General features: G+C 36.9%; 1 protein-coding gene across 1 annotated transcript in view; it reads right to left on the bottom strand.

Annotated features, from left to right (window-relative positions):
* The window catches only part of PRSS12 (protease, serine 12), a 54,045-nt gene that overhangs the window by 910 nt on the left and 29,033 nt on the right, over nucleotides 1-24,102 (bottom strand). The window contains exons 7-13 of the mRNA XM_019474496.1: nucleotides 23,831-23,972; nucleotides 22,658-22,854; nucleotides 19,398-19,539; nucleotides 12,981-13,186; nucleotides 12,237-12,315; nucleotides 9,984-10,106; nucleotides 1,392-1,672 (exon numbers count right to left, since the gene is read on the bottom strand). Coding sequence (XP_019330041.1) covers nucleotides 1,392-1,672; nucleotides 9,984-10,106; nucleotides 12,237-12,315; nucleotides 12,981-13,186; nucleotides 19,398-19,539; nucleotides 22,658-22,854; nucleotides 23,831-23,972 — 1,170 coding nt within the window. The remainder of the gene's footprint in view (nucleotides 1-1,391; nucleotides 1,673-9,983; nucleotides 10,107-12,236; nucleotides 12,316-12,980; nucleotides 13,187-19,397; nucleotides 19,540-22,657; nucleotides 22,855-23,830; nucleotides 23,973-24,102) is intronic.

The following is a 24,102-nucleotide window of genomic DNA, read 5'->3' as shown; positions in this document are numbered from 1 at the left end:
TTGAATTGTTTACAATCCTGGCAACTTCTATGTACCAGAGTACTAATGGGACTCCTGACCAAAAGGGATCTTCATTTTGTGGGGGTGACCAGAACCTGTCCTTTGGTTTTCTTTGACTGTTGTAGTGAATCCTGCATTGTATAAGCAGTCCTCTGCTTATAAAATGTCAAGATTTAAATAATTTGTCTTTTTTTCTATAGCTTGCACCTCTTTTTCAGTTGGAAATATGGGAAGTTAAAGCTGGTGTTGGGGTTTTTCTTAAAGTAAAATCTTAATATTTGTATAAAGTAATTGATTCATATAGTAAGTGTGAAATTTCAGCTGAAGTACTGCAATGATGTAATTTCTTATCGTAATTAAAGCCAATTATTGCAGTGGTTAATGTTCCCTTAAATAGATGTCCTAAGTAAACAGTATTGCAGAACTTTCAGTGAATTGTGTAAAAAGCAAGACAGAGCTAGGCAATGAATTAGCAATTGTTTTTAGCAAAAAAACCCCACCCTACAAGTCCATCTCCCTTATTGTAGTACAGTGACCCAGACATTTGTGCACACAGACCGATGCATGTAAAGAGGAAGAACTGATATTGGCCTTGCCGCCTTGTCTCCTTGCCAGTTTGAATGAGTCAGTGGAACAAAGGCTCAAGTGTGGTTGCTGTCTTGCACTGTATTCAACACCATAAAAACGTGAAAGTAAAACATGGTTATTAATTTGTAAAACTTTTAAAGGACAAAGACCTCTGAAGAGGAAGAATCTTGTACTGACTTAAAAAGTGACTAGATAGTTGGTTCCAGAAGCCTGGATTGCAGATTGCATTGTGGCTCTCATAAATTTTGGCAAGATGTTCTCTTATTTAAATCTAACTGCTGATTGAAAATGTCAGTGGTAACAAGAGAGACTAAAAATATTACTTGAAATTCTATTATGTGTGTATTTTCTATCCATTTTTCTGCTGAAGTAGTGTAATTTAAAGAACCTTTCTAAAATATTCATTGTACTTACCTTAAAAACCTTAAATATAGTAGAGCTGTTAGTTATGTTCTGAGGCAGGGGTGATAAGCTGCTGCGCAGGGTGTGCCTGGCAACAAATAAGCTTCTCATTCATGCTTGTCAATCTTAATGAGGCCATTTTACTGACTGGTTCTGTGATTTAGAGTGGCATCGCTACTTTCCAAACACAAACTAAATTCAGTAAACAAAGTGGTGTCATTCCTGGTTAAGGATCAGGAGGGAAAATATTCCCCTATATAAAAAGAGTAAAATTGTTCCATTTTGAGCATTTTCTTATTTTAAGTATTTGAGGGTTTGTTTTTGTGGTTTTGTTTTTTTTTTTTAAATAAGCAGCCTCAGGTAAAGAGATTGGTGGGTGGAAATCATTAAAACACTTTTACCTGTGTCACCCCATCCAGTGATATAACAGTTGGGAGCAGTTTTCTGTGGTCTCTCTCTCCTTAATGGCAAACAAGCAGGTAAGACGTGGGTACTGAATCTGGCACACTGTTCCTCTGGCCCTTGTAGCCTCACCAATGCAATGTCGTAGTCACTGCTGTCAGGCCTGTACTCTTTATGCATCACAATCTGTTGGACTCCAATTTCTTCCTCGTACTCTTCTGGTACCAGTGTGTGATAATCTCCGACTCGCACAGCATAGTTCTGAGTGTCATTGCCATACCTAAGGTTGAGGTGAAAACAAAGAGGGCTGGCTCATGCAAAGTCAGATCCTAAGCGTGCAGACAGATTTGATTGGGGTCTTTATTGCTCATATAAATAACGATACAAAAAGTTTTTTTTAAAGAGCAGAAGTGCTTCCTCAGATGTTTAGATTGACATTCAAGTGTACCCTAAAGAATATCAAAAAACTCCTCCTGAAGTTTCAGGTTGGGCTATGTTCCTTTTTGTATATTTTCACAGGCCAGGTTTCTTATGGCCATCTGCCGTGACTGGCAGTTATTTCAAACGTGCAAGCAAGGTGTGCATTATAAATGTATTTAGTAAGGGTAACACAAAATGCCACTAATTATAATGAAAACCTGAGTACTAACATCACAGTGATGCTCCAAATAAGTACTGAAATGAAAAGTGTTCAAGCTTGCTTTGTAGGTTGGTTGAGAAGTTCTAGAGGCTTAGATAACTTGGTAAAAACATCTTACGTTAACTGAAGTTATAATAAGGAAGACAAACATATGTGCATCACAAGCACCTATTGTCAATGACAGAAGGCCTGTAAATCTTAGACTTGTTTTGCATCTAATATGACCCCAATTTCTTTCACATCATAGACTAAATGGTAAATACCTTAGATGATTACTGTGGCTGAAATAACAATTTTCTGTGCATGCCTTTGGAGACTGTTGGATTACAGGACACAGCCCTTCTCAGGAAAATGCAAACAAGGGAGTACTGTTGGGTACATTTATTTATTTTAAAATCTGGCTAAGCTAACCCAAATATTTTTCCTTTGACTTCTCCCTTTCCCTCATAGCCTTCAACAGGAAATTTGTAATACGTGTGCAGAAAATACCCTACAGTGTTCCGTCACCTTCTAACCTATACTTGTTCTTTTTATACGCTCCAGCAATGTGCTGATCTCCATAGCTTACTGAAGCTTGCTTGAGGAGCAGCAGACAAAGCAGGAACATTACAGGCTGCTTCTGAACAATACATAGCTGTACCACTGAATATTTCGTCTAATTGTGGGTTGCATTCCTGGTTGCCTGCAAAGTTTTCTTTGTCAAATCTGCACATCGCCTTCCAGGTTTTCTATGAGCAAAATTTCACTTTTAGGCTTGTAAGGAGAGAGCGCTGCCAGCTATGACCAAACATCTCTTCATCTGAAGATGACCTTCTATATAGGAAAAATGAAGTAACTTGTCTACCACAAAACTTTTTCCAGGTCCTCCGTAGTAGTAGTCTGTGTGAAATACTCTCCAGATACTGTATTTTCCTTGTGGTTGGAAGTCAAAACTCTATAGTGAAGAGATGTAACTGATGCAGACTTTTTAAAGTTTACAGAGGTGTTTAAAAAAGTATTCATACTGATTTTAGTCTCAGAGGGAGAACTGAGAAAAATTAAATTGTGTATTCTACCAAATACATTACTTATTCCTTCCCTGAAAAAAATAGCTCAAGAGCTTTTTTTAATTTGTGGGTCAGTGTGTTTATCTCAAAGATATTTAAGAAAAAACCTCTATTTGTATGTGTCGCATTACTAATCTTTCTGTTTTGACCACAAAAGTGCTAGTATTTTGTAACATCACTGAATCAGTTTTCATTAGGAATTTTCTATTAAGAAATGAGGGCATGAATAGGAAAAGAACATCAGAAAAGGCAGAAGCATGAATCCTGGCTTTCCAGGTTTTCTGACTCCAGTCCCTTGAAGTTTCTAGAACAGAGGTATTTCTTTGTAAGGTTTTTTAAAAAAACAAATACTTAAATCTCTTTCTCTTGCACTAGATCTCACGTTCTCATTTCTAGATCATCTTGTGTGTTTTTGCCAGTTTTAAAAGCTCACTAAGACTTCACAGTTGGTTCTTCTCCTAATAAAATAAATGGCAAAATTCCATGGAAGTAGGGTTGGCACCTGATATATTGCTTTTATTTTTGTTGCCTTTAGGGAGATTCTTCAGAGTAAGAAAGCCTGTTAGGTCTTAACTAGTTTCTGGAGTTACATATATCCATCTATATTTGGCCATCTGAAGTATGACATCAGTGAAATGCTAAATTCTGCATCCCTGTAGATTGTCTGTCAAATCCTTGCCGTCTGCTGCCTGCCAGCAATTTCTGCTCTGACACTGATGAGTCCCCTCCTGGGTCACTGTTGCCACACATCTTACATCAGAAAAAGCTAATCTTACCATACTTCGCCGAGACACGTAGTATACTATTACCAGTCTAAACTTCTATTATTGTTACTCTGAGCTATAATGTGGGAGCCAGTAAAAGCATGATCTGGCACTGGCTAGAAAACAGTGGGGTTTTTTACAGCGGTGCTGTGATCTGATCTGTGACCTTGGGTGAGTTTCTTTTTTGTTCGTTCTTCTGCCATCTATTTGGCTTTCCTTAATACAGCAACGAGTAAGGCTACACACATCTTCAGTACGTTAAAATACTATATAGTACAGGCATTACTTAACACAGCTTTCTTCTAGTAGTATTTTTGTGAATGTGACTTTTTTTATGAATAAGTTGTGCATCGTTACAATAAAATGCTTGGTACATTTCAGTACCAGTTTGTACTGAATAGGTTTTATACACTTGCTCACTATTGCTTCTGGGAATATTTAGAAACTATAATTCAGATTTTAATTTAGCATGTTTACATATAGATAGACTTGAAAGCAAATTTTCCTGGCCCATGTGCAAAAATTTCCAGTAATGCTTTGGCAAAACCATAGCATTCAAAGTTAGAAATATATTTTTATACAAATATACAAATGGGGGGGACTTTTTTATTCCTCTAGTTACGGAAAATATTAGCAGGGAAATTAATCTGATTCCTTTAGTTTAATCTTGTTTTCTGCATAAAGCTGCATCTGCAGTTCAGTATTTATATATATTAAGTGGTCATTTGTCTCTTCACGTGGAGGATAAATAACCTCATTAGGTAGTGTATTTCCTAGAACTGCAGCTTAAAGCTTTCTGAATTGGTTGCAGCAAGAGAAACTACCAAATCAAGGGACCAAGTGTATTGATCACTTTGGCCATCTTTTTCATGGAAGTGCCCATAATGTTGATTGTTTGACAGAAAGCATGCTACTATGGTATGTAAAGCAGGTTGAATACACGATGGAAACCAAACTGGCAGACCCTGGTAGGTCATTTTATTGTGTAAGCTAATCAATGCGTTGGTCCTCTGTGAAACTTGTAGAACAGAGGAATAAAACACCCAACTATAGAATGTTTTACACACTTGACAGCGCAACTCCTGTGCCCCTCTCCAAAGTGGACAAGGTCAGTGTAGGGGCAGGTAGCTGAATGGTCAGGGTGCAGGTGCAGTATCAAACAGTCTTTCACTTTTACAAAATCTATTTACAGAACAGATGTAATGCTCAGAATGTAAAGAGTGTAGTAACACTGGGATGGGTTATACAGCCAACTAAGTACTTCTCCGATGTCTTGCCCAGGCCGAGATTACAAACAGTCTTGGCTGATGCATTAGCCGACTTTGTAGGATCTATTTTCCAACTTGGCTGATGTGTTAGCCAACTTTGTAGAATCTGTTTTCCTCAGAGTAAATTAGAAAAGGAAGCTGATACAGAAAGTACTTTAGTTACTGTTGCAGTTAAATGGCTTTATTATTTTCATTTGAATTACTCTAACTTACATGCAAAACCCCCACTAAAGCAAATGAAAGAGTTGTTTTTGTTGTTGACATCTCAGATGTATTTTTCTGCTCAAATTTCATAACTGCATGATAACGTTCCACTTAAGAATCTAAATGATACAGCAGCTGAGCCCAATAAGTTAAGTAAAATTATGCTGTTTCCTTTGTGAGTTAAGCAATATTAGTTTAATAATTTTTGCTACAGAGATTGTTCGTAACTGTTAATCTCATTGCCTTTAAAAGCTATCATAAATAGGATTCTGTACCCTAGAATGTATTGCTAGATATGATCTTTGAATGTTTGAAAGTAATATTTTAACAATTCTTGGTACATGTCTGAATGTCATATTGCAATACAAATGTACAAGGTCATTAGCATTAAATATATATTTGCCTGACATAATCTTCTGCCAAAAACATTTCCAAAAGGTCACTGAAAATACTCTCTCATAATTTATAGATAGACTTTTGGCTCTGCACAGCAAATCACCTATTAGTGCTAGGCTGATAGTTTCTGGATTATGAAAGCTTTTTTACCTTCAATAAATAATTTGCCCATCTAAGTTAACCATTGTGTATTTTGACATATAGGTTTTGTATATATAAACAAACACAATCACAGTACTTTGCAGATGTGTATTATCAGTGGTGTGATGGAAATCTGGCTCTCAAGTAGATACAGGTAATTTTACATGGTATAAATCTATTTTCTTTATTTCTTTTTTTAAATGTAGTGGGTGCCTCTGCATTTTAGTTTATAGGCCTTATCCACAACATTAATTACAGGATTTACCATATATTCTATCTGTTATCTTTAGTGCAAGTTGAAGGGGGGAAGGGGTTGTGTGGTTTTTTCATTTTTTTTAATTTTTTTTTTTTTAAATCTCATGGAAGTCAGAGTAATTCAGTCACAAATGTATTGGGTGTTTGTAATTTAGATGAGAAATGAACACACTTCCTTCCAATCTGATTTAATAATCAAAGGAACTTGATTTTTAATTGTTTGTTTTGATTTGTAAGCCTAAGCATGAAGGAAAGTTGTTTATGACTAGTGATAACGAGTGCTCTCCTGTCAGCCATGTATCAGATAATATAGTAGAAAACTTGCTGCTTCTATTTAATGTTACATCCTTGATTTTGACAAAAGGAACACTGTTCCCTTTAATAGGTTCCTGCTGGTTTTTTGTTATGGATGATGGTCATTTATAGCAGAATAATGAAGAAAGGAGGTCCAGGAAAGCTTATCTTAATTAAAAGTACTGGTTTTAAACATTTAATAGAATGAGAAGTGCTGCTTCTCATGCAAATGTATGAAACTTTAATAGCTACAAGGCTTCTAGTGAGAAGCTTAATGAGCAGTCTTTGGACAGATTTACCATAATTCTGTGCACACTCTCACACATAAGGCTTTCTTAAACTGATTTTTTCATCTGTAGACAATTATATTTCTTCCCCTGTAGCAGTTGCTATTTGCCAAATGCGGAAATACTGTAACAGAGCATCAGTACATAAAGAAGGCAAGGTAGTCTAGCTCAGGGGCGTCCAGTCTTCCTCACCTAAAAGTCACCATGAAATGGCAGAGAACCACCACACACACATCACGCTTGAAGAGTGGAGGCAGAGGAGGAATATGGGAGTGCTTCATGGGTGGAAAATGATGTTGCTTTCAGGGTATTACCCCTCTGTTGGATGGCTGGGCTGGGCATGCCTTTAAGCTCTAGTGCAGCCTGGCAACGTTGACCTTAGCACCTCCTAGGAGGTTTATTTCCCAGACAACTGGAGGATGGATTAGTAATCAGCCACCATGCTACTATCATCCTGCTGTCAGTCAAGTAATGTACTGACATTGAAGGCACACCTGAATTCATCTCACCATTCATGCTAAATTTGATAAAACTGAGTTTTAATTCTGGTGTCTACTTTGGTTTCTCGTGTCTTACTAGGTATTTGGTTCCACTGTGCCTCAGGGTCCCTAGTTCTCAAAACAAAATTACCATGGGCATTCAGGAATGCCTAAAGAAGCGCTTAAATAAGAGTTACACTATTAGAACAGTACAATGTTCAAGTAACACAAGTATTTCCTAAAATAACATCGTGGTCATTATAATTTCCTTTTTTCTATGCCTCGTATTTCTAATTATCCGAAGTGAATATTTTTTTATGTGTAGACCTGCAAATTCCCTATAGCTGTCAGAACCACTCAGGACAAAACTTGCTAATAAGATGGGTGGCTTATAAAAGGAAAAACAGCTTCAAACAATTTTTGATCTTAAATTATGTGTCTGTGAAATTAGAGAAACCGGTAATGCTGCTATACTACTGGCAAACAATTCCTAGCATCATGCATAAAATTGTATTTAATTTTTATCCGTAGTACAGATGAGACCACTTTTGTTATTTAAGCAGTGTTCCAATTTCCAGGGTATGAGAAGTGGTATACTGGCCTTTCTCTTGTCTGTCCGTGGAAAATATGTGAAGAAGGTCTTTGATCTATAGATAGCTCTTGGAAACCTAGCCCCTTAAAATCACTCTGAGATCATTAGGAAGTTCAGCCCAGTCTGTCCAATGTCGTCTTAGAGCCTTCTCTCTTTTACAGTAAACAGCAGTGCGTCCACAGGCTGTTGGAGTTGCATGCTTACATCTAGGTTGCACAGTTTTAAATGCAACATCTGGGGCAAAACAATACTTTGGTCTCTGAGACCCCATGTAACAGTTTTAGGATAGCCCGTAACAGACCCTCGAGTGGCTGCACCGATCTGGAAGTATCAGAGTGTACATTGCTCCAGCCAGGCTGCTACCCCATCACGTGGGTATTCAAAGTATCCAAAATGGGCACGCTTTGGCATTCAGTAATGACTTGGAGCCCCAGCTATGTAAGCAGACTGTTGGGAAGAACAGGTAATGAATGTGTTCTGTGGGGAGTACTTACTGTAAGAACGCACTGCAACTGCAGCAGCGCAGCAAATACTAACTTGTTTCACCAAACTTTGTGAAAGCATTCTAATAAGGCGAAGAGTTGGGTAACTGAGATCTTGATTTGCACACAGAAAACATAACTGGCTTCCTGTGACCTCCCTTTTTCTTTTCTTGAAGAGGATCTTTGAGGTAAAGTAACAGAAAGGACTGCCTTGTTTTCAAGCCTTTAATCAAAGGCTTTCTCAAGAGCTTAAGTTGCATCCTTAGTAATCGCTATGGAGAGGATGAACAGGGGAATAGGAAGTCATTGTCTATAAATTTTGATGATGGCAACTGAAGTGCTTTCATAGTTCCACAGAAACAACTGGGATATCAGTTGAAGTAAGCAGAAATTTTATTGAGTTTGACCATTTCAGCTTGAAATATTACCAAGAAAAGTCCTTCATGATTTTCATGAAACATGAAAATGAAAAGATGTGTGTCTAGTGCTAGGCAAAGGTAACACTTTCCATTCGAGTAAAAGTATATCTGACTCTTCCTTCTGCTTATTAGTGTGCAAAAGGAAAGGCTCAAAGTCCAAAGTTAAAACATTCGCAGCCCACTTGAGCAAATTCTAGCAAATATCCTCAAAACTACAATGCCATTCTGTGCTTTTACTCCCACCCATACTGCAACCTTTTGTAAGAATTAAAGTGAAATAATTGCTCTTGAAATCTTAAAATACTAGACCAGCTTCCTTACTGTGCAAGTTGATGCTTTTCTACTGCAGTAACTTCATCAGCAGTGAATTCCTGATGTCAAAATTACTGACGAGGGGATATTATAAGAAGTGAATAGGAGAATTATCAGTAACTATCTGTTTCTGCAAAGATGGGAAAAGACATTTTAAAAAGCTACATAATAGCTTAATACTGAGAATTGCAGAAGACGTTAGACCAAGTAGGTGATTTACAAGGGAGAGTAAGTTGCAAACCAGTTGCTAAACATATGGAAAGGAGCTGAATTTGGCATAGTTTTATTAGATGCCACTGTCAGAGAATTATACCAGTATAACCGCTTAGGCAGTTATTTCTTTGTTAAAGGGAATGGGACCTTTGTTTAGATGGCTGCAAAAGACAATTCTTTATGTACTGTGAGATAACAGAGTAAGGCAGTTGCTCTAGCCTATTTATGAAGAATAAGCAAAACAGCTCGGTCGCGCTAGCATCCAATGTACAGATTTACTTTCCTATTAGACTCAGCAAAATAAATAATAGTGCTTTACCCTAAAATGGGTTTGGAGGGACTAGTTCATCTAGTCACTGCAGTGTTACAGTAAAAATGTCTAGCACTGCCAATATCTATCATTACCAAGAATAATCCAAAATATTACAGTCCCTGTGTTTGATGTTTGCTCGGTTGTCTTCACCATAACCTGAAAGCGATAAGCTGCAGTTTTGTTGGAACAGAAAGCTGTGTTAAAATGTCACAAGTATTGTCTGTATTTTTTCATGGAAATGCTGAAGTTGTGAACATAAATCTCGTGAATGATGACACCCAGAATAATTTCAAGGTACTAGGTTTTTTTGGTTGTTTTATTTGGAGGGAAAGGAGGTTGATTGGTAGGTTGTTTTTGTTTTTTTTTTTTAACCAAAGGCCAACTCTTTGGAACGGTTTTCAGTGGGCTTGAACTGTAATGTTTTTGCCTATACCCAGAACAACAAAATAGTTTGAAAATACGCTTCACCATTGAAGAGAGACCTACCTTTTAAAGCAATGTGCAGCAGTGAGGACCCAGCAGCTGCTGATTAGAGTAGCACCACACAAGAGTCTTCCATCACCATGAGAAGATTTCAGTCGGAGTGCAACCTGCCATGGCCAGCCACCCCTACAGAGGACATAAGACGGGTTCAGGGTACAACAATGGAACAGTAAGGTAGCTTGTCAGTTACCTTGAATGTAAATCCTATTTAGTTTCTTTGACTGACGTAGCTTGCAAACTGTGTTATTTCTTGAGTAACACTTGAGAATACCTTTATATTCCTGCAGCATTCAGAATTCTGTTTAACAATGGTCAGGATTACTTGACGGATTGTTTGGGCATCCAGCACCCTGAGCACTTCCTCCCGCTGTCAATTATTTTAATTTTCCCTTCTCAGATTGCATTCATTGTGCCAAAAATACATTCTATGGGTTCCTCGCCAAATACCGTCCAAGTCAACAAACCAGAAATTTCCTGTCAACTGGAGAGGGGGAAGAAGGGAATTTCTTGAAAAGCTTAACCCAGCATCCTCTCCTGTCTGCATTAATATCTTTGTCGGTTCTGAGCTGTTTGAAAAGGGAAGCTGGCAAACCAAGAGGTCTAAAGCAACTGGAGAAACCACGAGTAATAGGTTAGCACCTTTTTTCAGCCTGTGATCATCTGTTTTGTATAGTAGATCTGGGATACATATTTGCAGGCCCGTGAAGACAGGATGGATTATTTTTTGCCAGTTTAATAGATTAGCAAAATATGGAATTGGAGAGAAGGGAGAGGGAGAGAGATGCAGCTGTAAGCAACAGCAACACCCAAGAATAAGCAACAGGTAGGCTTAGGTGTTTTCTGGCTACTGTCAACTTGAATAGGTATGCTGGAGTACAAGAGCTGCCCAGGATAATTTAGTCCAGTATCCTATCTCAGAGTTGCCAGTGCCAAATGTTTTAAAGTAAGGTGGAGGAATTTACTTCCCATAAAGCATAAAACAATTCAGACATTTTTTAGTTTTGGAAGGTGGGATTTAATATGTCTTTCCAAAATGGGGTAATTTGGACAGCTTTGGGTTTCCTGGTATGTATGTAAGTATCCAGTTCCTTTTTGAACTTTGTCAAGTTCTTTGTCTTAATGACTTCTTGTGACAATGAGTCCTTTTCTGATATTGTTCATATGTTCCTTTTCTTGATTGTGAAGCATTTCTAAGTGCACTACTGGATTTCTCTCACCTTTTTGCTTCATCTAATGTCCCTGTGCTTATTTATTATGAGATCAAGTTCCTTGCTCTGACTTAATTGTGCAATCCATTATTTGTGACCGTTTCGTTTCATCCAGTGTCCTTTGTACACATATTCCGAGACAATAATTCTCAATCTTCTTTTTCTGTACAATGCATTATTTATTATTCCCATTTGTCTCTTTACTAAGGTAAGTAATCCTACTTTGCTCTGTCTGACTGCATTTAAATGTTTTTCTGGGCTCCCTCTTGTTACTGTTCTTTGAAGCTCCTCCACTTAGGCAGTGTCTTTTTTGAAATGGATTCATTGATGCTGTGCATGTATGTTGAAATAGGTTGCACAACGACGTGTAATGATAATGTAAGTGTATTTTTTACAATCCCTTTTGTAAGATTCTGTGAATATATATTTTTTTTGTGGTTACTCAAGACTGTTAATAAAATAAAGCCTATACTTCCTATCATAGCATTTAGTTGTCGTAGTAGTAGTAGTAGTATTCAGTTAATCTGTTTATATTAACTAAATGTAAACATGTCATTAAAAGCTAAGAACAAAGTGTTAACAAAAAGCCTGGGTTTAGAGCTGTGTCACCATCGAGGCTTATTTTGTGAAGGAAAATCAGGTCTTAGGCTGTGAATAATACCGAGGCCTTTTTCTCAGTATAGGTAGCATTTAAAACCGTGTACTATATTCATAGCTCTCTTCATATAGCTCACATCCTGATATCAAGATATTCTGTGAAAAAAAGTAAAATGGCTATTTTGAAAGTTAGAAATTTAACCCAATCAAGGACTAAACCCATAAGCATTTACAGATTCTCAACTAATGCTGCAAGTATTTATCAATGAATATTTTTTTCATTTCCTGCCAAATATTCTTTGAGTATATTTCTGCTTCTACGTCATGACAAGCCAAAAGAAAAACAACCAACAACCCTACAATAAAACCATAAATTAGGGAAACAGCTTAGGGCAAATACATGTCTTAGAAGCTTTATATTCAAAATTACTTGTCTTTACCAAATATTTACCGTAAAGAATTTTTCCCACCAATTATTCGCTTTTGTCGACGATGTAGTAACCTCAATCCACAAACAGAAGCAAGAGAATCTAAACCAGAAAGGGAGATGTAGACAGCATTAAACTCAAAATGCAAAGTAGCCAAACTTCAATGTGAGTTAACTAAAAAAAAAAAAAAAAAAGTGAAGGCTGAAGTTATCTGTGTTTCATGGAGGTTTTTAACAACCAAATTTTGCTCAGGGAAAATACACTGAATTCTCTCAGGCTTAGTTCTTTTTAGCTGAGGTCTTTTGACTGTAATCACAGAGCAATTTACACGTTTGTGCTCTGCTTCTCAAGTGTACGATTTTTTTATAGGGTTCTTCCTTACTTCATGTAAGTGGAAGCAGAGCTTGGCATACCACATAGGTTGTCTTCAGCTGAGGACTGAGACCTATACCTTGAAAAGTTGAAAGTAGCTGTCTAGGTTTTTGCATTTTCATGTCCCTCGTACAACTTAAGAAAAATGGCTGCCGTCAACTATGGTAGACAAATACCCTGTATCATTTAAATAGTCTTTATGATTCCTTTGTGCAGCTGGCACAGCAATAAGATCACACAGTGTAAGCAGAGAGGATTTCTCACCACTTTTGTTTCTATAATTCTTTTGATATAACTGTTTCCTCTGTGAGGTGGGATTGTTTACATCCGTCTCTTCCTACCGTGACAGTTCCGCATCTGAACCTGTTGGTCTGCCACTCACAACGGGGCTTCACCTTTATTGCTGTTCCCAGGGGCCTTCTTGCTTAGGTGGTCACAGATCACCCCCGCATCCTCGCTGTGACGGCAGTTGTGCGTCCCAATGTCCTGCTTAATGCAGTCTGCCAAGGATCTCTCACTTCCTGTACATTTCACGTTATCCACGTAGATCGGGCCTTTGCCCTCCCCAAAATATGCCATTGTCCTTGCTCTAGCTGGACCTCTGGAAACAGAGCATTTTTTTTTATTAAACATTTTGAGGCATTATTCTACATTTCACTCAGCTGAAATATTTCAGAGTGAGTAGTGAAAGACATTGAGGTTTTATTCCAAGTCCTGTCACTGATTCACTTGATGACACCTTTTCTTCTCATTGACTCTGTTACTCTGGTAAGTAGAAAAAAAATAAGTGTAACGATTGCTACAGTTCATTAATGTTTAAAAAGTGCTTTTATGTATCTAGTTAGAAGGCACTATGCAAAGTATTTTACGTTGTAACTGCATTGCAAAGATCTATAGAGCAAAATATGTGAAAGCTGCTTTTTCATAATCTCTTTAATCCTTGTATTGAATCAGCATCTGTGAATGCTAAAAATAATTTGTTGTGGTCTGATTCCCTCAGAAAGATGGGCCAGTTAAATACAGTATACTTGCAGTGTAGTAGGAGCTATGATTTACAGATCTGTTAGTTGTTAATAGTTATTAACGTATTCCGTTATCATGCCATTTTTAAAGTGCACCCCACAGCTGAGTTCTAAAACTGTAATGTAATTGGAGAAAGACTGAACCCAGTTCAGTCTCGGCACCCACCTTTTCCTGGGAGGAACCCCGTATGTAGTGCCTCAAGGCACTTTACAAAGAAGGTCAGTATGATAATCCTATGCTTGTGTAAGTATCAAACCTAAGTAGTTAAATGTCGGATTTAGGACATTTTACTAGGGTTTGAAGTCCTGATCCTTATAGTTTGTATGTAGTGCCATGCAGCTTCAGCAATGACTGCAGTGTCAGTTGTGTGAATGACCTCTTTTGAATGATGAACTTTTTTCCCAAATGAGGGAGTGGATGAACAAACACAATAAAAAAATCAACACGAATTGTTGTTTTACAACATGAGATGTTGTAAGCATCTCCTTTGGTAACTTTTGTGATAGATTATTACTTTTAATTACCTAGGATAATGCTTCTTAATACATAAATAGAAGTTTTGTTGTATACGGTTTAAGAGTCAGAAAGAATTAAGAGTGGGAGACCACCCAACCAGCTCTACAGAGAAGTGGGGCAGGAAGCCACAGCCACCTCTAGGTGTGTCTGAACTACAAGTTTACATATCAGTTAAGAGCAATTAACTGATGTTTTATTGTGATAAGAATATACGGCATTCTAGGTAACTAAAATGTTGCACTATATCATAGGTTTCCATTTTAAAGGATATGTTATAATTGCATATTGTAAAGGACAGTACTTCTATGTATACAAAAGGTTAACTGCGTGAACAATGAAATGTTGGAGTAGAGAAAGAGAGTTTAACAACGAAAATGTACTAGGCAAGAAAGTATTTCCTTTTCCACCTCTTTTTATACCTCTTTTAATACCTGCAGTGTTGGGGAAGATAGGTGAGAATGGCATAAAGAGTTTATGTCCCTTCATCAGCTAGGGATTCTCTGCTGGGGAGGAATTTTGATTTGTCATACCATTTTCAAAGCTTCGTCATACTAGAAGTGTGACTGGATCAAACTCAAAGAATCAAGCCCTCAGTTGCCCATATCCATATAATTGACACACAAACGTAATACAAACAAGCTTCCTCCTTTTTCAAACTTGCACATAGAAAGCCTTGCCTGTTTGGATTTTTTTTTACTAGGTACTGAAGGGTAGGCGGGCAGGTTTTCAAAGTAGGGAATGTTGGTTAGAATGCATGAATTGTAAAAAGCCAGGAAACAGAAGTATGTAAAACTTTTGACAGAAGTGATACCACAAGGTCAACTGTCCTTACACATTTTTAATTATTTCCATGGTAGCATGTACTTACCAGATAATCCAAAGCCTTAACTGACTTTGGAACCAGTATAGGACAATCTTTGCCTAATGAGTTTAGTATGATTTAACTTGTCAGTCACAAGCAATGTGTCTCTTCTTGCTCCAAATATTTTTCTCTTGTGAATGATAATCTGATTACAGATAACTACAAAAAAATGTCCAACTCTCCAATACCTGTGGGCAGCTGATGTGTCCATGTATGCTATTACAAAATAGTGAGGCAGTACAGGCACTCGTTGCAAATTCTTACCTAGTTTTGGTATCTCTATGTCAAACAACAAAGTTTCTGCTTTAGGGCATTGCTCTAAAGATCCTCAGGATAGTGAAAAAAAAAAAACAAACCACTGTTGTGAATCACCACAGTATTCTTAGCCTTTCCCAGAGAAGTATTTATTGCAGTTTAGGATAGAATTGTCTCTGCAGACTTACCGGCTACTTAAGGGCACTGCCTCCGTTGGCTTACCAGATAAATCTCAAAGAATACTCTGACATCTATGAGGTCACACATGTAAATATTTTAGGTGAAAGAGATGTAGAGAGACAAAGATGAGGGAGGGAATTTAGTGAGTATGGATTGCAATCATGGATTGACATGAACAGAATCATGGGACTTGGACTGCAGAGACTCTTCATACCATTATATGAAAGCTATCCATCTCTTACTGTGCGTCAGTAATCTCTCAGTTTGCTGGTAATTGCTATGAAAGGTGTGTCCATACCCACTCTTAACAAAAAAACCCCACTGTTTAAATAGAACATCTACCAGGAAACAAATGTAAAAATTGTGATGTTCTAGAGCAAGGAGTGCAGCTTAATAGAGAAAATTATTTCATATAATTGGGAGATCTCTAAATGTAGAATTGTTAAGTCTTATGTGTTTGTTACATGCTGGAATGTGCTCTTACAACTGGTTTTAGTCCACCCTCAACAAAGGTGTATGTGTCCCTTAATTGCTGCTTTCCAAGCCAGCTATTTATGCACAGATAACTATCAGAGAAACAACCTTTTTGCTTGCTCAGATCTGTCCCTAGAGAGAAGGGTGGCTTCAGGTCTTATCCCCTAGCTTTTCTCAGACACAAGGCCATACACAATAACATGCTGAGCTCTTCAGATGCAGTATTACCATTATTCATATTACTGTTAATCAGGAAAGCCAGTTGATTAGTATAGATGGCCAGCTACCCTAGAACTTTTTATTTTCCTGTAGTAGATAATTTTTGGAGCACTAATGACAGGATATTTGTTCATTTGGGGGGGGGGTATGTGTGCATGTGCATTATTATAAGCCTGTCCTAAATGAAAGGGGTCCAATTTTACTGGGCCGCTTAATTCACTAAAATGCAAAAGCTTCTAAAACTGTCTTTTGCTCTTTACTCATTCTATCAAAATACTTTTGTATGTTAAACCCAATCACATAGTAGATAGCACTTCAGAAAAGGTGTGTGTTCTCTTAGTGTTTATCTTGCTACAAATATACTTTGATTAGGGTGCTATTCATTATTTTTGTGTTTTCATGACTGGTTTTAGCCAATTAGTAGGGCTGTTTTCGAATGTTCTTTATATTATGTTTTTCTAACATTAATCCTGGATTTGACAAACTGGCTTAATGAGACATCTTTAAAACTAGTATTGCTTTGAACGTAGTGATCTTGCCAGCTCGGGGATTTTCTTATTTCCGTCTCAGAATGAACCCTAGTAAATGGCTGAGAATGTTGCAAAGCAGGATTTCGTCAAATAAACGTACAGATAAGCACTGACAATATGAATAATATATACAGGAAAAACTCAGTCCATTTTCTCAGTGTCTACCTTTTGCTTACACAAGTCTTCCTTTTTAAGGCAGTCTTTTCTCCCATTTGTGATAATAAATGTGTAATTTTTTTTTTCCCAAGGAATGTAATTCCCCAGTAGGAAAGACTTGAGAATTAAACATAGCATTGTAAAGGGAGTTGAAGGATACTGCTTAGTTCTGTGATCAGTCCTAATGAAAACTGATGTCAACTTCAGTATTAGGTGCCTTTTTAATTCCTCCCAGGAGAAGGTCATAATGTGTTTATTTCTAAAGAAACAACATTTATCAACCCTCAAGCTCAGGTGCGTGAACCCAGAAGCCCCAGCCTTGCTTTGGAACAGTCAAGTCACCACTGCATATAATTTGAACTTTAGCAAAAAGATTTGCGCATGAACTCCTAGGCCCAAAAGCAATTCCAGCTCATCACTGCACATAACGGCATAGTCAGGTTTGTGGAATGCAACTGTCTAGACATAGGGTCACCAAGATCCAGCATTTCCGACAAGCTCTCCCAATTTCTAGAACCTAATTTTAGATTTCTAAAATGTGTCTATCCCTAGTCTTTCAGGAAACATGCTCTGTTGTGTCCTATAATCTTAACCCCCCATTCTGACATGACACAAATTGAGAATCCAGCCAACTGTCTGTCCTTGCAGAGATTTAAAAACAGAAGGTGGGGATAAGTGGTTGAGTTTGATCATCTGAGGGAGACATATACAAGGCCAGAGAGGCTGAGGATGAAGCAGACTAAATGAATGATTCAGTGGGAGATAATACAAGTCAAGTTTTGTAGTTTTGAAGCCATAGTTGTCTATTACTTACAAATAGGCTTTATTAAACGAATACCAGACAATTTTAAAAAGGCATATATTATGTGTTCAGACATAATTTGATGATACTCAGTTGCACAAACATTACATTGTTAGATACAGTGAACGGATGACATGGTTTGTAGTTCTTAAGCTCAGATTTCTTTACAGATACACTCAGAGAAGACATTTCACTAGTTTCCTGTTGTATTTCACTAGTGTTCTGGATATTTTTCAGCTCATATTAGTTCTGCTATTTATAAGTGTACTCTATTGTTGTTATATCTTTACTGCTCTTAGGTATTGCCAGAAGAAAATTGCTTATGAGTGATCTAAGCCTGATTAAGTGACTTAGTTCAAAAGTGACACATATACATTGCAGTGGTTTTAATTAGAGGGTGTTTTTGTCCTGTCAGGTCTATTCCTATATTAAATGAAGCTTATTCAAATTACTGTCATGCAGGCCAAAGCCATAATCGTTTGTATAACAGTTTTATCGAATCTCTAAGCTACATCGAGTCAAGCCAGATCAGTAGATGAAGGAAAAAAACCCCATGAAACTAGGAATTCAGTAGCTGGTGTGCCTGCATCTGAATCTGCAGAAGTCATATCCACACCTTGTGACAGTGGACACTGACCTGTTGCTATAGGTCATGAAAAATTTTAACAGTTATGTTAGAACCTATAAGGCTTTCAAAGTCATCATTAAGGTTCACAAAAGATAAATACTAACAATATGCAAAATTACACCTTTCAATGAAAACAGATCAAGAGCTTTTTGAAACAATGCAACCGTTACCCCTGAAATCTTAGCCAAATTCCAGAAAATTTCAGTAAACTGTGGTAAACCAAGTCTAGGTTCTGAATATTTGCATTTTCTTTGCTAATGTAATGAAAAAGGCATTTTAAATTCCCCAAGGTTTTTCTATGTATACTGTTACATCAAATCACTAAAGCACTAGAATTTAGGTTCCTTAAGTTTTTCTGTGTTGACTAAAGATGACTCAATTTAAAAATTGTTATATGAATGAAAATCATCACTTAAGTATGGTGAAACACAGTTCTCACACAAAATCAGAAACAAAACAGAGAATCTGCATACTTCACAGAATATGTAATCATCTGTGCTATTCTAGATGTTAATATTAGTTTCCCTCATCTTTTCCAAATCATAAATTTCACTCTAACTTTTAAAAAATGTTTAGAAAAGATGAAAGAAGTAAATTAAGAACAGTTCGAGTGGCAAAGAGCACAGAGCAGATACACTAAATCAAATTCTCTTCTCAGTTACATTAGTGCAACTAAGTGTAAAAAAAAAAAATATTAAAAGCCTCTTCTCAGTTACATTAGTGCAACTAAGTGTAAAAAAAAAAAAAATATTAAAAGCAGTGTAATATGTTTATATCATATAGATATGTAGCACCATAAGTGACAAATAAAATATAGTATTTAGTCAATAGCTTAGTAATTTGGAATATTTAAATTCTAAAAAAATATTTAATAGCTAGCATCGACTTGCATTTCTGTTGCCAATCAGACTGTGATATGCCTTTGAATATTAAGATTCCTTTTCTCAATTATGCTAGTTAATGAATACTCCTTTTGAAGACATAGCCTAACTACTTCTTACACGAATAGTATAAATACACTTTTCTAAAAGAATGCCAAACCAACAATTTTTAAAAGGCATATATTATGTTATCAGACACATGTTGGTGATGCTTAGTTGCAGAAACTTAACATTTTTAGATACAGCAAACAGATAACTTGAGAAACAGCTTAATGAGTTTGCTTACTTGTAGCCAAGCTGTCGACAGACCACAGCTGCGTCCTTATCAGACCATCCATCATCACAAATTGTGCCCCACTGGCCATTGATAAAAATCTCTACACGTCCTTCCTTCTTATTCTCACCATCCATCAGCCTGATGGGAGGACCTGGGAATAAATTACTGCTGTCAACTCACAACAACAGAAGCCAGAACTAGTACTTTAAGTCATTTTCATCGCGTTCAGTATATAGGGTCAACCGATGTTTATGTTCGACAAGCCTATTATCAGCTGTTAAAGTAGTCATATTTTTCCTGGCTGGCAAAAGGAAGCAGTTTGTACAAATTACAAGACAAATATGAAATACTACTGTATTTTAAACTTCAGAATTCATCTGGTTCCTTCATTTCATCCAAATATGTGACATAGGTCAGAATTTGACCACAATGAGCACAGAACAATTCTCCCCCTAAAGGCAGAAAACACCCGAGATCTCTTTGATATGATACCCGTGCAAGCTGGACATGTTTTCCTTGCAGAAACTTTATTGGTGAATTTAACTATGTCTCAATTCATAAATCCATTCTCAAACTGGTTGCTACCACTCCTCTTAACCACTATCTCAGCAAAAAAGTGCAGCATTGTGTTGAACTTCAGTTATTACTTACCATTATGCATGCTGTTCTATAGCGTATTTTGTGTGATAGCATGATGTTCTACAGCGTGTTATTCTAGACTAATGCATGATTATTTTTCTAGCAATTTAAATTGCTTATTCAGATATGTTCATAATACAAAATCTCACGTGGATTAGTCACACTTAATTAATCACGGTTCGTTCAGTGCTTGGCCTGTAGTTAAATTTTGAATCATTACGCAAAGTACGTATTTGATTCTCACGTTAAAACTCCTTTATAGCATGCAAGCAATGCAAGCAGCCTTAAAACAGTTACGAATTCCTCTGAGGCCTCTTTATAATGTTTAAGTGAGAATCGCCTTCTAAGTCTTTTAGTATGTCATACTTTGTAATCCTTAATACACTAATGAGAGTTTCTTTTTAGAATAATTGGAAAGACTGTTTCTCATTCTTCTAACCTGTTCTTAATCTTTTCTAAATCTGTAAGGATGAGAAATTACTTAATTATGCTCTTAAATAAAGCAGTATTTAGATACATTTGCATTTGATACTTAATTCAGATTAATTTAGGGTATGAATAACTTTTGTATACCAAACCTTACTCTGGATCAGAGCTAGTTAAATCTGGCCAAGTTCATTAATTAAAAGAGGAAAGATTTGAAAACAAAATTAAAGTCTGTTTGCTTCAAATGTCATTTAAAGCATATGGTTTATACTGGAGTTCATACTGTCTGGACAGTTACATGAATTAACTTCACCAACTTTCTGTTTAGCTACATTGTCATGAGCTTAACATACTAAGCAACTGTTGTTGTAGTTATTGTAGTGTATTCTATCTCATTGTTAGTGTTCCTTAATGTCTGTATTTCCTCAAGTCATATCATCTACTAAATTCTCATATTTTTCCACTGAATTCATTCTTACCAGGAGAAAAAAAAAAGGCTTTTTCAAATGCGGGGAAGTAAATGGTAACAATAGAGTCTTTGTCCACTTTCCAATCAGAAACCTTGTAGGAAATGTCAGATACACTGTCTTCATTTTCTTGTTGAAATTATGTGTTATTCTGGAAGAATATGATTTAGGTGAAAATTATTACCCAGCTAGAGGCATGGGATATTAATGATACACTATAGCTATTTTATTGTTATCTTCTTGTGTTTTAGAAAAAAAATATATATGAGCACAATCTTAATATAACTTGCTGGTAATGGGGGATGTGAAAATGTTACCATATGGATGCATTTAACTGAACCAGACCTCCTTCAGCTAAGATTATATTTTATAGGAATTTGAGCAAAGCAGCACAGATGGTTTGCATCTGTAAAGACAGCAGTCATGATTTGAATTCCTGTTATTTTTGGTCTGAGAAAATTCTTTCTACCAAATATGATTTGACATCATCTACACATAATGGAACAGTACTGCATCATAAAACATTCATTGGCTTGTGAGAGGTCAAAAGGCTATAAAGAAAAAGACTGTAAGGAGGGAGAGACTAGAAAAGTACATGTGGAAGTGCTGACTGTTGTTACAACGGGTAGCAATGTCATGCAGTAAATCCATGTCTTAGTTTGCAGGCTAGACCTTCAGTCTATAATTTCCAGAGAACTTCAGGCACCCAGGCATACAAATCTATTACATTTCAGTAGAAGCTGTGAATCTAACTCCACTAGTTATAATTCTAATTTCAAAATCGACTAAAATATACTTGGGTAGATAAAGAATATCGGCAACAATTTCGTAAAAGGCTACCTACTGACAAGCTACAAGCTTTGTATGTAGCAAATTTTAAAAATGAAACTTTCTCAGAATTGCTGAGCAACCCATTGTTCCCCTGTAATTTTTACTGTGCATATCTGATAGCCAGAATTCTTGTTTAATTATCTACATGTGTGTTTAGGAATCTTTGGAATTCATTTATATATATTTTTGTTCTACAGTGATGCTATGTAATTAGTATTTTTCTCTCCTTTTATTATTTGTCTTTTTATTCTTTTTTCATGCAAGTTTGTAGGCTTTTTGACATTGGAACTGGCTCTTTGATCTGTGTTTGTAGTATCACTCTGTCCTGGTCAGCAAGCGGGGCCCATTCACGCAGGCACAATATAAATGATAGGCAATAGTAATAAAAAAATAATTTCATGCTTCTCGCCCTTCCTTCTTGCTGTCTCTGAAATTCCCTTCTTTCTCCATATCTCTTTTTTCGGATTGTCTGAATGTAAGGCCATAGGAGGATATACTATTGATTTATATTCCTTGGTGCTCGGGTACGTCTCCAACTTTTGATAGCATGAGACAGTTACTTAGGACTTGGAGAGTGCTGAGTGAAATGCAGTATACCATTAGGAAGTGCTGAATAGGTGTAAAGTCTGGTGAAGGTTGAGAGAACAGGATCTCTGGAATCTGACTTTGTTACCTTACAAATTTGTGTTGATCTTTACTGTTCTGGCTGTTTATGTTCCTTTAAGCAAAGCTTGATTACTTCCTATGATCTTCAGGAGAAAAGTGAGCTTTTTTCCCTTCCTGTTCCTTCTTTGCACACATCTGCCAAATATTAAGATTTTGAGCATCCTTAAGTATCCTATACTTTGCTCAGATCTGCACCCACCGCAATACTCATACTGTGACTTTACCAAAGAGATGCCTTACCAAGTGAGAGTTTATGGCTGTCGTTATCTGGATGACAAATGAGTCTGACATCCTCCTGATGGTTGCAGTTGTGGTTTCCCCACTCTCTCCTTGAGCATTGCAGAAGGTTTGTCTCCTTCCCTGAGCAGCTGACATCATCCAACCAGATGGGCCCAGAGCTTCCTTCTGAGTAGCTCTCAGGCACGCTTTTTCCATACCTGCATAACACATACATACACATAACATTTGGTCCGCAGTGGTCAGAGGGCATGTTATACTTAAGCACTAGAAAGGAAGGCAATTATTTCAGGTTTCTCAAGTAGTAACAGTAAACAGCATTAACCATGACAGAGCAGGTTCAGTTAGCATTAAATTCAATGAGAGCACCATATGCTGCTTCTTCAGTAATGTTTTTTTTTTTAAGGAATTACTGTTACATTAATACAAACTTGAGAATGTGATACCTTTGATTAAGACCTCCCTTCAATCAAGCATATGGCTGTCTCACTGACTTTGAGACTTAAAGCATGGTCTTAGTATTACATATATTTAAATGTCACAATCTGGGGGAAAAATGAGACAAAATTCTTTTTTGAATGTGAGCTGTTACAATCTGAAGGCAAGAGAACAACCACCTTGTGAGAGTGTATCTTTGTAGCCACAGTCAGCAGGAAAAGTAGTGAAGAGTTGAATGCATGAAACTCTAATGGGATTTTTTTCTAAAATATGCTTTTCAGAACATAACAGTGTTCCAGGGCCAGACTGTGGGTTTTTCTGAGCTAGATCCAGAAGGACTTATACTTTGAAAATGTCTGTGATTTTTAATGACTGTTCGACAAGCAAAGATTTTGAAGAATCAAACTTCTATAGGCAAAACAGAACACAACAAATCAGTTTTTCTCTGTAGCATATGCATTATCTCAGTTAGCCAAAAAGATGATTGGAAGGAACTCGGTGAATAAACCCTGTTGAATCACAGCCTCAGTTGAAGCTTTTTCTTCTACCTAATCTGAGGCCATAAATATCTCTTTGAGGCTGAGGGAAGCAGGCTTTAATGGCTTTTAACTCAGTAGTTTCCATGAAGCAGTCAGCGAATATTAAAAAAACAGACTCTTGAATAATGTAGGGTTCATGTAAATGTTTGTCATCATTGTCAAGTCAAAGAGTCAGATATCTAATATCAAGTAATCTTACTTAAATCCCAGCTGCCGGCAAACCACCTGTGTATTCAGCTCTGTCCACCCATCATCGCAGATTGTGCCCCACTGCCCAGTATAATAGACCTCCAGGCGTCCCTCATGACTGCCTTTCCCACTTGTTAGTCTTAATGCACCATCTGTGTCATTACAAGTAAGGAAAAACAAAAACAAGAATCAGTTTTTCTGAGGTCCAATTATGGTTCTAAAACAAAATTAATAACATTGTGTTTACTGCATCTGATCAGAATATTAGACTACCAAATGTAG

The sequence above is a fragment of the Aptenodytes forsteri genome, unplaced genomic scaffold, assembly GCF_000699145.1.
Source record: "Aptenodytes forsteri isolate BGI_AS27 unplaced genomic scaffold, ASM69914v1 Scaffold8, whole genome shotgun sequence".
NCBI lineage: Eukaryota > Metazoa > Chordata > Aves > Sphenisciformes > Spheniscidae > Aptenodytes > Aptenodytes forsteri.
The sequence above is the reverse complement of the archived record's forward strand: the minus strand, read 5'-3'. Positions and strand labels throughout refer to the sequence as shown.